The following is a 14,898-nucleotide window of genomic DNA, read 5'->3' as shown; positions in this document are numbered from 1 at the left end:
CATCAAACCACACTTCATATGACTGGAGAGTGTGAGGTTTAAGACATCCCTATAGTTAATGGAAGGGAATTAGAAGTTTACCACTATTTTAAAAATTTTACCTGTGGAAGTTAAGTATGTACGTTTTCATTGATACTTCTATACGTTGCCAAACTTGATACTTATACAACTCAGTATACTTTATTTTATGTAGTATTCAGGGAGGTCTGTATTTATTTGCAGTTCACATGTTAATTTATGCCTTATTGCCATTTATGGATTTTAAGAAATAAGGTAATTTTAAATTATCAGATACCTTTGATTCTGAGTAGTACTTATTTATTACTAATTTTCTGTGATTCTGAGAAGTTCTTATGCATTTCCAGTTTTCTGTGATTCCGTCCAAGAACAATCTCCTGGAGGTAATATTTGAGTTCTGAAAAATTGTAATATTTGCAGGTATATCAAGCAGATTGCTTAAAAATAAAAGTGCTTGTTAGAATTATCAACATGGTTATACCTACCTACATTTTTGTTTTATTATATTTAAGTTGTGAAATCTTCCCTATACATAGCTATGTCACAATATTATTGGATGTACAGTTTTAAACATATTGTTGAAGAATACTTATAAATTATGTTCATGTGAAATAGTGTCTTTATCTTGAAAATAATAATTTTGAGACAATCTGTTTTGTTTCTGGTTTTATTTCATAATTAATATTTTTTAATATACTTTAAGACTTTGTAAATACAGTACATAATGTGGATCGTGTTGTCACATTTTAATTTATTCAAATAATGGAATGGTTCACATATCATCAAACATCATCGACAACTTGCACTGACAGAGTAATATGAATTCTAAGTTATTAGTCGCTTGTTTTTCACACCAATCGGAGGATTTTCTTAATTCTGTTGATTCTAAACTTATGTAGTTAAAATAACATAACTTCATATTCTGTATTGTAAACCTACTTTCTTTTGTGGCTACTAACTTATGCATTTCATTATTACAACTAGTGTAATTTACTTTCACAAATTCTGAACTACCATTGATATGTATAATCTCCGTTTAAACCACATATGGAGTCCCATTTACAGTCAATAATTTGGCCGCAACAAGTAAGCTAGCTTGCTGTAGAACATGTCGGGGACACGTCAGTTATGACCTGTTCAAAAGCTAGAACAACTTATGACACTATGTAAACATTGAATGGGGTACAATGCCATGGAATAAATCAGTCTAATAACTTTCAAATCAAGTGTCTCATGCTTCTGTTTCTATGGCAATGTGAACGTCAATCACTCCATCATTGAAGTCAAACGTGATTTTACCATAAAGACTAACTACTAACATATGACAGGTGTTTAGCTGTATGAACAGCACCTTATGTAAATGATCACACATCATTGACAAAGAAAGTTTAGCCATAAAAATCGTATTTATTTTCCATGTCTTCACTTGCAGCAAATAATTTTCAAATTTGCTGCAATTGCAAAATTCAATAAAGCACTAATAGTTATCTTTATATTTCCACAACAATGGCAAAATGTTAACATTCAGTATCATAGCATTAAAGCTGGATTGTAGAGTCATGCTTGTATTTGCTTTATAGCTTATCCTTCTGATTTGTAGAAGTTAATATCAGTATCGATCAATACATCAGGTTTGGAGGAGCAGTGAAATCATGGCAATAAATTTACATTCTTACCTGTATTCTCAACAAATTGCACCATTTGGGAAAAAAAATATTTCAACAAACATTTTCAGACATTGAAAGTCTATTAAATATATAAACATGAGGTCACTTGTAACTTGATGAGTAATACTCGTCCTCCAGCTCAAACAAGTCAACAGCCATATCATCACGGAGTGTTAACAGTTTAGCATCACATTCACTCTGTAGATCCTTGTAAAGTTTACTGTTCTTCGTAATAGAGTCATTCACAGAAGGAAAGTCATTGAGGATGAGGAACTGCTTCAAATCTGATACCAGTTTCATCAGGGATTCTCCAGCCCTCACCTGTCATAAGCAGAGATAACATTTTATAGGTAATTATCAGAAAATATTATTCTGGGTTATTTTTGTAGTATAATAATTAGGCACATTCAGTGTTGACGAAAACTTGTATGGTATGCTTAAGATTCACAATCAACCCAAATAACTTTGAAGTACTGGAGTCAACGTCATTTGAGTATCAAGATTATATATTAGCTTTCACTGGTGACGAGGAAGCTAAATTGGTAGAATGTATTTCTAGAGTTGGAAGGGTCCCAAGTTTGGACCTCTGTAAAGCATCAGAGCGTCCTGGTTCAAACTCTGGTGAGGCCTTTGCATTTTTCTGCTATTGCACAAGTAATCTATAAGTTTAATAAACCTCTCCAGAAAAAGTATGCTCCATACCAGTGGTGGTTTGTGTTTCAGGAAGCTGAGAAACTGACCTATTTGTGTGGTCTTTTTGGCTATATCCTTAGACAAGACACTTTACCTATAGCCTGTTCAGCAAGGTAACCATTGGATAATGTAGTACACAGAGACCCCACCTCAAAATGAAGGTTGCTGTTTACAGGATGATAGACTCAACTTCAAACTTCAAAGCCTAGCTTCTAAGAATTCTGATAGTTCTCAATTGCTGAACTGTAAATCGGGAAGATATTTTGTAAATGATGGGATGTGTTTAGGTGTCCACTAGGTATTAAAATAATCTAGATTATATACCAATAGAAAAGTAAGACCATAGTCTTTCTGTTGTGAGTTTCAATGCAAGCAATACAAAATCCAAATATCTTTACTTTTCAATGTGATTTCCATTGATTACATGTGATTCTGTGACAATTTCAAGACATGTTAGTCACTCTCATCACCTGAAAGATGTAATGAATAGAGTCTCAGATCTTGCCATGACATCTTTATGGTTGAGGAAAGTCAAAACATTAGGCAAGTAGGTTCCTAGGAATATTTTAAAATACAGATTTGGTTAAATATTATGTTGAAAGCTTTTATGACCATGTCTCATGACATATCACTAATATACTTGTGTAAAATACAAACAATGTTATCTAAAGAATCAGGTTACATATAGCAATGATAGTTTATAGGCCAGCATTGAGCAGTGTGTTTTTCTCCTTAAATGTGTCAATGAGATCAAACATCAATTTCAGCAATGGCCAGGGTCAAAGTTTAAAAATATTAATTCTGTTACTTCAGAGATTTTCCTTACAAAAACTCTCTTTATCTAAATTGACTAACCAGGTCACAAAATCAAATATGTTAAAACCACCCAAACTTTCAATGCCATATAAGTTTTCAATGCCACAAAATCCAAATTCATAACACACAAAATAAGAAATGTCAGGAACTGCAAATTTTAGACACTTAAATCTCTTTGAAAAAGAAGGCAACTAGTTCCATATTTAGTTTACATTATGCTCTATTTGTCGTCAATGCACACAACTTATCACCACACAGGATATTGAATTCCCTTCCTATATATTTATTTCATGTACTGGTATATGTACCATATGCTACTTACAATGTTAGAACCGCGAACCTGCATTTCATACTGGTCTTGTTCTATCTGTGTTGTCTTTGACACCTGAGATTCTTCTTCTCCCTTGAAAAAAAACAGGCAAATTGGTATAATAATGAATCTCTATCTCGCAGTTACCATAGCAGTGTTGAGATTACAAAACAGAATTTTTTTCTTGGGTATCTTACTTACCCTTGCAAGCTTGATGATTTCTGTAAAGTTATCTAACATTGACTTGATATCATCTTTTAGTTTCTTGTTGTAAGACTTCAGTAGGGCCTCTTTGCTCTGTGGAAGGGCACGTTGGCTAGCCATAGTGCAGAGGTCAAATATCAGGAATTGATTGTAACCATGGTTTCCTATAAAAATGTAAGATTTTTATCAAACATGATAACTTAATATAGGTTAGCTTAACATAAGCAGAATATAAATACTCAATTTATGAAAACAATAGCTGCTAATAATAAGATATAAGATAATAAATTTACACCATCATAGCAATCTATATGAATGGTTTTCAACAATATAACTTAATGTAAATAGAATGTCTTTATAGAACGAGTGGATTTGTCTAAATCAAAGGGTAAATCCAGACAGGATCATAAAACAGCCCTTGGTCAGATTTGATTTTGATATATCCGAAGAAATATCTGCTGTAGCTGATAGTCTTGTGAAAGTGATACTGGTCTGAATGTGTATGGGGGAAAGTTTGTTATATGACGCCTTTATTTATAAACCGATTATTCTTATCCCAAGAGACGTCTCTGTTATCCCTTACCAATTTCTAATAAATCCGTCGAAATAGGTGTCACTGGACTTAATGATCTTATCTAGTTTAAATGTTTATGCAAACATACTTCATTTATGCTACATATAGTCATTTATATGTCCTAACTGAGTTATCTCAGGGATATTTAATAGAAGCGTCATACGTCTCTGAATATCGTAACATTATATGTTTCATTTGGTGATTACCTACGGATCTTTTGTGTTGCAATGCCCGCCGCACTGGGACCGCGTCAATACAATGTTTGCATAATTGGATATCACCTTAAAGCGTTTTCTTGATCCGGGCAGAATTCTACATCCGGAAAGTGGGAACGAGAATCCCCCTTTTCCGGGGTTAGCCATCATGGTTAGTGGTTCTTGAATTGAAGTGTTCCATTATCGTAGAGTTATCGCCGACATCCTTGAGACTTTATACTTCAATGTCATATTAAATGAGAAACAAATATCCTTTTTATTTGATGTGGTATTGATGAAAACGGTCAAGAGATGTTTAAGGCTAAATAAATGTTTGAACTGAGGAACATATCACATTGTTGACGTTGAATATTAACCGTGTTCAGTGTCAACATACAACATGTGACTTTACCTTGCTTTCCTTTAGTTTATGGTAATTGTCCTTTGGACGATTTTTTTTAAAAATGGTAATGCGAACATCCGAAAATGGAATAACTAAATACTTGTTAAAATCCATCTTCCCAACCCTGGTTTAGAATTTTTGCCTATTGATGTAACGTTTATTGAGAACTTTTCGAGTTATTACACTGGTCTCTAGGAAATGCCATACTTAACGGACGAGGGATATTGATATGTTCACGAAGTTGTAAATTCTCTGAAGCTGAAAAAATACTAAAAACATCAATAGCTAATCTGCACTTTTAATGAAGTAAAATAAGAGAAATTTGCAAGGAATATAATTTCAGTTTAGGCGGATATAGTGAAATTGCATACCGATCAAACATTTCTACAGTGAATGAAAATAATTAAGCAATGCCTGAAAAGTACTGCATGTATCTCTTTGTAACACGATACCAGAGAAGTTTTGAGTTTACAAGACTTGCTGTTTTGATAAGCCAGTTTTCCCAAAAAGTTCATTACTGATCTTTTTAAAATCAAAAGTTATAGAAAACTTAACGGGCTAGTCATAATAGGAGTGAATAGGGTATAGGTAGATGAGGTTTGGTAACATGTTGATGAGGGGACTCCATGTCTCGGTGATTAAACACAAAAGCTAACTCCAGACAAGTCTACTGTAGGTATAATTTTTTTGTATTCCTCTATATTTTACATCCCTTCCTGTTCCTCGACTTGCACCAAATTTAATACCTGTGAACTTGCCCTAACTGGAACAACTGTATAATATTATGGTATATTTTAATTCCAGCCAATGAAAAAAAAGGGGAAGAAGAAGGTGGCTGCGGCCCCTTTGATGGCCAAAAGGGCTGTTGAACAGAAGAAAGTTGTCAATCCCCTTATTGAGAAACGACCAAGGAACTTTGGAATTGGTAATTATGAGATTCTAAAGATGCTATAAAAATTGTCCTAAAAGATGAAAGGTAGTGAACTTAAAAGGAAGTTTATATTTGTCCAACTGTAAACATTTCGGTTGAAAATAATGCATAGCAATGATTACCAATAAATTCAGGCAGTTAATGATAAAGACTCCGAGCTAAATTTTGAAGGGGAGAAGAGCTTTTGCATCTATTCTTGAAAGGAGAGAGAAGTCTAAAAACTTTGTTTGGAGCAGTTACTTTCTGTAATAGATGCTCAATTTTTTTTGATATATGAACTAAATTAGAAGTCTGTAAGTTGTAAACTTGTATTTTGAGATAAACCATTAGTCGTTAATCACAATAGTGCTGTTTCCATGATGCCTGCCTTTTCTGATCTGATCCCAAGTAGACATGCGACACAAAAAATGTTTCTTCTATCAAGGTTCCATTCCTTGTGAAAGAGAATTTCTTTAAATGTTTTTTCTTTGTTAACAGGTCAGGATATTCAGCCAAAAAGAGACCTTAGCCGTTTTGTCAAGTGGCCCAAGTACATTCGTCTCCAGAGGCAAAAAGCTGTACTTCTGCAACGTCTGAAGGTTCCACCCCCAATTAACCAGTTCAAACAGACTCTAGATGGAAAGACAGGTGTGTTTGATCATATAGAACTGCTGTCATAATCTTTAAAAAAAAAACTGTTTGAAAGCATTTACTATTAACACTAAATGTTATATTGCTAATATGGAGGGGGTTGGGGACAGGAGATAAATCAATAAAACCCAAGTTTGATCAACCTTATTATTTATGTTAAAATTACTGAAAAAATGAGAGCTTAAGCCAGCTGTATACAACATGATTTTTGCAGTGATGAGAGAAAGATTTTGCTGTCTGATGAGTCTATGCTGTTAGCAAATCTACCACCTTGATCTCTGAGCAAAAATTTGTGCTGTTAACTTGTATTGGTTTGCAAAGACTTGAATGATATTTGTGTTTGATTATTATTTAGATAAATGTTTTCATGAACAGAATCAATAGACATATTCATGCACATTTGTGTAAACTTTACAGTGAATAGTATTGTTAAGATAACAAGCTTCCAGCTTTCAGTTCTGAAAAATTTGTACAATGGTAGAAAAAAATTGAAATTTCTACCAACAAATCAAGCAGATAGGGAAATGATTCAAATGTTATGACAACATTATCATTCAGGTATTAACTGATGTAAAATTGCAGATGATCATAAACATTGTCAACCATTCTATATTTTATGTACCGCTTGTAGGGATACTTTTTTAGTAGACTGTCTGCCAGATACCGCCTGTAGGGATACTTTTTTAGTAGACTGTCTGCCAGGCAAGGAATTTGATTTACTACCCATGGTACTCTGCCAATCTAAATGAAATGCAATGATGAGAGAAAGATTTTGTATCTGATTTGTAATGCTGTAAGCAAATCTACCACCTAGATCTCTGAGCAAATAAGATGCAGACTTAAAGTTCCTTCTTGAATGTAGTAAAAATTAATCTCGCTTGACCTTAATAGTTTTAAAACATCATTCATTTCCATTACTTTAAACATTCCTGTGAGTGTAATGAATGCTGTGATGACTTATTTACCGGATTCTGAACAAATTGTGAAGTCAGATCATAATTATCTGAGCATCGTTACCTGAATCTAGGTTTATGAGGATGTCCCAAATACAAGTCCATGGAAACTCGATATTGCATCAATTTCCCGCAAGGCCAGGAGATCTTTGAACATGAGAATTAAATAGACCTTTTTTTAAAATTTCATTTGGGGTTATTTTTGGGTTCAGTGTGCAATTTTACATCTTTATTTTGTGTATAGTTATATCATAAATTTTAATTTTGTCTGCCCCTAATCTGAAATGGACAAAGGATAATTCTTAATCTGTGTTAAAATTTTGAAAGAAAATAAGTTTAAATATAAGATTTTTGTATTAATGGAGTTTGCAATGATGTGTGAATTTCTTCACCTGACCAAATTATGAAGATCACATCACAAACGAGCTTTTTAAATCTGAGCAAACTCCCAATTTGGAAATAGAGATATTTATTAAATATTCAGTTAGATTAATTCATCAGGAAAATTTTTATTCTCTCCCATCAGCAACACAAGTTTTCCGTCTGATGGACAAATATAAGCCTGAATCCAAACAGGCAAGGAAGGCTAGACTGAAGGCTCGTGCAGAACAGCGTGCCAGTGGTGGTGATGATGTACCAACAAAGCGTCCCCCTGTAGTGAGGTCAGGAGTCAACAACATCACATGTCTAGTGGAACAGAAGAAAGCACAATTGGTGGTCATTGCCCATGATGTGGATCCATTAGAAGTATGCTTGCTTAATAAGAGTTATACAAGTTTCTGTTAGTCATGTAAACTGAAAATGTTATAAGTATGATACTCTGAAAGTTTCATGTATTAGCCTATGCAGAGGTCAATAATAGTGGAGTTTACCGAGTACTTGTAGGTTTTAATCTTCATATATCAGTTATGTCAAATTTGCTGTGATGATTTATGAATTTCTTCACCTGAGAAATTTATGAAGAGTAAAACCGAGCTTTTTAAACCTGAGCAAATTTTGACTTATTTTGAAATATTTAAAAGTAGATAATGTCATATATAGTGTTATCATTAAAAGCTGGTTGCTGGCAAAAGAATCCTTTTATTCATCAACTCTAAACCAACTGTATTTCAGAAAATATATATTGGAAGATATAAGAAATTAATATAACTGGGGTTTTTTTTAACCACCTTTTTCTTATCTTAGGATAACACAAATACCGTAAAATTAGCCTATTTGTTCTGTTTATGTAAATGAAAAATTAATACAAATAAGATTTACACTAATTGTGAATTAAGAGGCAAATACTAATAATTGTTTTATTAAAAGAATCAGTGTACCCATTACCCCTGAATATGAGGGTACAAAATCATCTAAATTGGTAAAATTTAAAGACCTGTACCCCCACATTTGAAGGACTTCCATATCATGAATACATTCCCCTGGATAAACTACCCTCAGTTTCAAAATACAAGAGAGAATACTTAAAGTAGATAGCTTGTTCAGTGATAGACATGTAAAAGCTGACCATTACAGCTGAGTATCAAAATTTGCAGGATTCTGTGGAAAAGACTCCAAACAGATTTGTTTTTACATTTAAGATCAAAGTAAAGTTTGCCCATGTAATACAAGATTCATGGAGCAATGAGTAAGAAGTGTAACAAAATGATATTACCTCAGGACAATTCTTAGGGTAAAGAGGGAGAAGCTTGTGCACTTTTTTTACACAAAAGGAATTTCTAAGCATTACAGACTTATGCCACATTTGCAGTGATGATGTAATGAATTTCTTCACCTGAGAATTCATGAAGATCCAAAACGAGCTTTTTAAAACTGAGCAAATTATGGCATATCTTCACAGTACTTGTAGAATAGTTTGATTGTAACACTTTAAGATAAACTATGTATGGCACAGTAAAGCAAAGGTCCCAGTCATTGTTGCTAAAAATTGATTTTCATTTGAGCTGCTCCATAATTTTCTGATAACAGTTTATGTAAATTTACATGTACATTAATCTTTGATTTGGGCACACTGTTAAAAATTTCATGGTCTATGTTACTATTTCTGTTCATAGAAATATGCAGAACAATGAAAAATGAAGAGATTTTTTCTGTTGAAATTTACAACTTACGTGCTTCCTCATTATGAATGATAAATGTGTATATGGGATGCTGTGATGATTTTTACCGGATTCTGAATAACCACTGAAGTGTTATTTGAGCTTTTTAAATCTGAGTCCCATAAAATGCAAATCTTGTAACGTTTAGATAGTCATGTCGGAAATTGTACAGATATTGGTATTGATTTACACCTTAGTATCAGGGAGTATATTCTTCGCCTTTATTACAGATTGTGTTATTCCTGCCAGCTCTATGCAGAAAGATGGGTGTACCTTACTGTATTGTGAAAGGAAAAGCACGTTTAGGACGTGTTGTCAACAGGAAAACTGCCACATGTCTGGCAATTACAAATGTCAACCCGTAAGTATACTATCAAGTTGATGTTGGAAAGAGTTGTTAATACACTTACTGAAGATGTCGAGGGCATTGTGATATTATAAGAAAGGAAATAAATAGATACCATACGCAAGAACAATATAAAACAGTATATTGTAGACATAGGTATATATTTTGATTCTGTTCCATGGTACTCCTGTTCATTGAAGCAAGTAGTGATGTATACATTTCAATAGCCATGATATATATAAGTGATTATAACCTTGGCTGTGTCTGAACTTGCTTAAAATTAAAACTATACAATTTGAATAATTCCAAATTTACCTGTCTGAATTTTTACCTGGTAGTCAAAATTCAATTAATAACCAATATGTTAAGTTGTTGTAACTGAAGCATAATTATGTCTTTGCATGAGATAGACACATGTTCCTGTAGCTTCAAAAACAAATCCCTTTCCACTCAGTGGTACTGTAGTTATATATTTTTTTACCTACAATTTCATTTATTTTAAAAAACCAAATCTGTATCTTCATGCCAAAATCATCATCATATGCAAAATGTTAATTAACATTTAGTACATAATGCTTTAAGATGATAACTTATTTGTTCTTAATGTTTCGTTTGATGTAAAACTAGACAAAGGTTAGGTTGATGTCTGTGTTTTATACAATACTGTATAGCTACTTTCAATATTACACTGATGCAGGTAGTGATGCATACATTTCAATAGCCATGATATTTATATATGATTATAACCTTGGCTGTGTCTGAACTTGCTCCTTAAAAATCAAATTTAATTATCAATTGAATTTGTACCTAAAAATAAAAATTGATCACAACCATTTCAGTGATTAATCATTTAAAACATGTTTTAAATTTGAACACTGTGCCTCAAAAAAAAAAAAACAAAATCAACCTCATCACTGTAAAAGATTATCAGAAAATTTAGACATGGACACAAAAAATTGTCCAAACTTTGATGTGCTAAATGTTCCTCTAGGTAAACATTCTTTCAAGATAGAGAACTTTGTTAATGTTAATTTTTAGAATTAGAGATATGCTCTAGATCTTGATGAAAAATTGATTATGGACCTTGATAAGTTGATGATGACACAGATGACGAGGCTGATGTTCTGAGTGACCAAACCTTGTGGTCAGTTTTTGGCTGTTTGGTGAGGGTTACCAGTCGCTTGGTGATGCTAATTGAGGCATTTGTCTGAAACTTTTTATGAATAAAAAATACATTACTAATCTTTGGTGGTGGTAATTCGATTTGACATGATTTCTTTTGATCAAACTAAATTTGACCAATTACAATCAGATTTTGATGTTTCGAGGTTCAAGGGACTAGTGAAAAAACTTTTGTTACGTCAAGACTTTGTGTTATTCGTGGTGGGATATACTGACATAGTCATGAACATGAAAACATTGATTACACTATATTTCTACCTGAACAAATAAAACAAATTCCAAAACACAAGTTTAAATAAAAAGGGGCATTTTTCATCTTAAAACAAAACATTGTCATTAATGAAAACAAAGAAAAAACTTTTGAATAGGAATCAATGAGATATGGACACAAAAATGACTAAATGTTGGTGCACTAAATGTCCCTCTAGGTAAACATTCTTCTAAAGGTAAAGAGCTTTGTTAATGTTACTAGTTCAGCTGTATAAATCAAGAACACATTCTTAGAAATAGAGATATGCTCTAGATCTTGATGAATAATTAATTACGGAATTGGATGAGTTGATGATGACACAGATGACGAGGCTGATGTTCTGAGTGACCAAACCTTGTGGTCAGTTTTTGGCTGTTTGGTGAGGGTTACCAGTCGCTTGGTGATGCCAATTGAGGCATTTGTCTGAAACTTTTTAGGAAGAAAAAATACAGTACTAATCTTTGGTCAAGACGATATCGAACACAACAAATTCTAAAACATGAGTTTAACTAAAAAGGCATTTTTTTATCTTCAATCATCATTAATGAACACAATCAAAAACCTTTAAAGAGAAATCCTTGCTTGTATTTGGATTTAGCATTAAAGTTGTTTTCACATGTTACAGTAATTATTTTAAAAAGAAAGCAAATTAATGTCATAATGCATTCTGTCCAGATGTGTTCAGGATTTCCTCACATTGTTTGTACAATTCTGTAAATTAGATCCAACTATATGCTATTACTACCATGGCTGCAGTGAACATCTCATGACATTCCTTTATCTTTGATTAAATTTCATGGCTTCTAAGCTTTATTCTGTATCCAGTCTTACTTAACCTAACAACGAGTCAATAACATATCGTAATTCCATTGTCAGGTAGCACTCTTTGTTGAAACATGAAATTTTGACCCAGGGCAAAATTATCTGTACAATACTGGTCAGTCTGTACAATACTGTTTTGTTCAAATGATGAGGTGTCATGGACAGTGTTATCATATCATTTGTATTATTAAACTTTGCCTGTACATTGTTTTATGTGATGATTTTGTTTCAGTGAGGACAAGTCTTCTCTCAGTAAGCTGGTGGAGGCAGTCAAGACCAACTTCAATGAAAGACATGAAGAGGTATTAATTAGTGTATATGTGTCCTCCGAATACTAAATTAACTAATGATTTCAGTCCTATTTGGTGTGGCCTGTTCCCTTCTAGATTTTCTATTCAATAGCAGTAAAGACTTTAAAATTTTACACATTTGCCATGTGAAGACATTTATAGATACTTAAAAATTTGCAATCAATTTAAAGTAAAATAATCATTGCTGATTTTCATGTGACTGATTTAGTTTTTGAATTCTAAAACATGGTTGTTGGTCATGTCAGAGTGATGCTATGATATTGATAATCCATAACTACATAAATCAGAACTTTTAGTCAAAGATGTTCTTTGTGCTATGGACCTTCATACTGTGTACCAAATACCTAGAGTTGATGATGACACTGATGACGAGGCTGATTGTCTGAGTTACCAAACCTTGTGGTCAGTTTTTGACTGTTTGGTGAGGTTTATCAGTCACTTTGTGATGCCAATTGAGGCATTTGTCTGAAACTGTTTTGAAATCATGATGTAATTTCTGGCAGTAGAACTTGCAGTGTGTATATATCCTGATAAAAGGTTATGATGTGATAATACCATTTTTGGAATGAAAGTACATAGTTTGGCACAAAATAAATCACAACAAAAGGACAAGTTATGTATTCAATACATATTTCAAATTTTCTTGTGACATTTGTTATATAAAATCTTATTAAATATTAATAAATGATGAAAATCACGATGATTTCTAACATATCTAGTAATTTAGGTGAAAATTTGCATATTAAATACTTAACTTATAAACCGTAACTATTTAGTGGTGTCATAAATATTAAAAATTTCACTGAATCATAATGGTCTGAATACTTAAATGAAAAGTTGATGATGACACAGATGACGAGGCTGATGTTCTGAGTGACTAAATCTTGTGGTCAGTTTTTGACTGTTAGGTGAGGGTCACCAGTTGCTTGGTGATGCCAAATGAGGCATTTGTCTGAAACTTTTTTAACCAATATAGTTAATTGATGATGTGTGGACATATTTTGTTGTATCAATTTGGGTGATAATGCCAACAATAACCTAAATTTTCATCCCTGTCCCCACACTGGATCCTTATATGATTGGGGATTCTTGCAAGGGATTGCTTTTGGGGTCAAAAGGTCCAGGTCACTATTACTATAAATAGAAAATAGGTCCAGACACTGTGGTATTTTTTTATTGCTTTTCAAATTTTATTTTCACAAAATAACTTATTTTTGCTTAGTAACTCGAGTCCCACTGGATTGATAAATTTTTTTAAAATTAGAAAACAGTCCCAGCACAATCAACAGAAATAGTTAGTATCATTAATGATGCACTGTTTCACATGCTAAAACATGTTTTTAGGGCTTGTATGATCATTTGAAAGTTTAAAGCTAGGATAGGGAACTTACTTTCCATAGAAATCTGCCATAGTTTGAACAAAATGTATTTTTGTTTCAGATCCGTCGTCACTGGGGTGGAGGACAGATGGGCAGCAAGTCCCAGGCTCGCATCACCAAGCTGGAGAAGGCAAAAGCAAAGGAACTTGCACAAAAAATGGGCTAGCTCTTTTCAACACCTGACAAATAAATTATGGCTGGAAGGAAACATTCTTTCTTTGTTTTGTCAAACCTGCCCTTAAGTCCATCTCTATATAACAAGTACTTGTTTATAAAAGCCACTTGTTTCTTATCTCAGTGTATTACAAACTGTTACAAAAGACCAGAACCTCTTCATAAAGGTCACTTGTCAATAAAGGACACATTTTTGTTCCCTTGAATGCCCTGTATAGAGGAGCATGACAGAGGTTACATCAATCTTTTAATTTTGTCATCCATTCTACTTCGCAATTGCTGTTTCAGTAATAACACCATTCAACCCGCAGCAAGCAAGGCAAGACAATTATTCATTCGAGAACTTACCTTAGATACATTAGAAAACAATGAAATTATTTAATATACATGTAGGTTGTCAGTAGGATCTATCTAACAAGAATTTTAGGTCGTGGCTTGCTGATAAATGGGGTAAAAACCTCTATAAATTTCAAAAACGCAATCTTGCAATCGGCTGCCATATCGTCTAATGCCCAACCATCAGAATCTGCATCTGCGCTAATTAAAATGGATGCCAATGTTCATCTTGTATTCAGGCATCGTGTCTATCCATTCCTTGATAACCTTGATCATCCTCAGCTCCAGGTGAAATCACACTCTGTGAATAAGCAATGGTGTGATTTTCACCTGTAATCAATATTGAATCTCCATAAAGTTGGCAGTTGGCAACTCTTCAGCAGGTGAGAATGGGATTTCTGTATCTGCAAATAATTCCTAGGGGTATAGAGGTGTGGCTAACGCAATGTCCTGACAAAGCCAATTTTATGCACTTGCCATAAAATGAGTGCATATAGTGTTGCCCAAGTCCGTCCTGTCCCATCCTGATTTAATGTAAACACCTAGCAACAATCTTGCGTAGATTTTGGACAAAAATCAATTTTAATTTTCAATTCTTTGGACATC

General features: G+C 33.3%; 2 protein-coding genes and 3 non-coding genes across 6 annotated transcripts; 4 read left to right on the top strand and 1 right to left on the bottom strand.

Moving 5' to 3' along the window:
* Positions 1 to 1,405: 1,405 nt before the first annotated feature.
* Positions 1,406 to 4,518, bottom strand: LOC132549782 (mediator of RNA polymerase II transcription subunit 22-like). Of its 2 annotated transcripts, none has more exons than XM_060213746.1 (4): positions 4,489 to 4,518; positions 3,706 to 3,872; positions 3,517 to 3,597; positions 1,406 to 2,006 (listed from the first exon to the last, which is right to left on the bottom strand). In XM_060213746.1, exons 2-4 carry the CDS (start codon positions 3,826 to 3,828, stop codon positions 1,788 to 1,790), a joined length of 423 nt encoding a protein of 140 aa, XP_060069729.1. In that variant the 5' UTR covers positions 3,829 to 3,872; positions 4,489 to 4,518; the 3' UTR covers positions 1,406 to 1,787. The 2 variants fall into 2 exon arrangements, with proteins under 2 accessions (XP_060069729.1, XP_060069730.1); XM_060213747.1 differs by having other exon boundaries at positions 4,493 to 4,517.
* A 102-nt stretch (positions 4,519 to 4,620) lies between these two features.
* LOC132549768 (large ribosomal subunit protein eL8-like) lies at positions 4,621 to 13,990 on the top strand. Its single transcript, XM_060213726.1, has 7 exons — positions 4,621 to 4,648; positions 5,684 to 5,804; positions 6,288 to 6,437; positions 7,920 to 8,140; positions 9,723 to 9,853; positions 12,325 to 12,394; positions 13,844 to 13,990. The coding sequence occupies exons 1-7, from the start codon at positions 4,646 to 4,648 to the stop codon at positions 13,946 to 13,948; spliced, it is 801 nt and encodes a 266-aa protein (XP_060069709.1). The 5' UTR covers positions 4,621 to 4,645; the 3' UTR covers positions 13,949 to 13,990.
* Positions 7,760 to 7,838, top strand: LOC132549856 (small nucleolar RNA SNORD36). The gene has a single exon (XR_009554196.1). It is a non-coding gene; the product is annotated as a small nucleolar RNA SNORD36 (small nucleolar RNA).
* LOC132549851 (small nucleolar RNA SNORD36) lies at positions 8,311 to 8,387 on the top strand. The gene has a single exon (XR_009554191.1). It is a non-coding gene; the product is annotated as a small nucleolar RNA SNORD36 (small nucleolar RNA).
* Positions 9,138 to 9,214, top strand: LOC132549855 (small nucleolar RNA SNORD36). Its single transcript, XR_009554195.1, has one exon. It is a non-coding gene; the product is annotated as a small nucleolar RNA SNORD36 (small nucleolar RNA).
* Positions 13,991 to 14,898: the final 908 nt, after the last annotated feature.

Source organism: Ylistrum balloti, unplaced genomic scaffold (assembly GCF_031769215.1).
Source record: "Ylistrum balloti isolate Yb309-2 unplaced genomic scaffold, AGI_CSIRO_Ybal_v1 Utg370078, whole genome shotgun sequence".
Lineage (NCBI taxonomy): Eukaryota > Metazoa > Mollusca > Bivalvia > Pectinida > Pectinidae > Ylistrum > Ylistrum balloti.
This window is presented reverse-complemented; position numbering and strand designations above follow the sequence as displayed.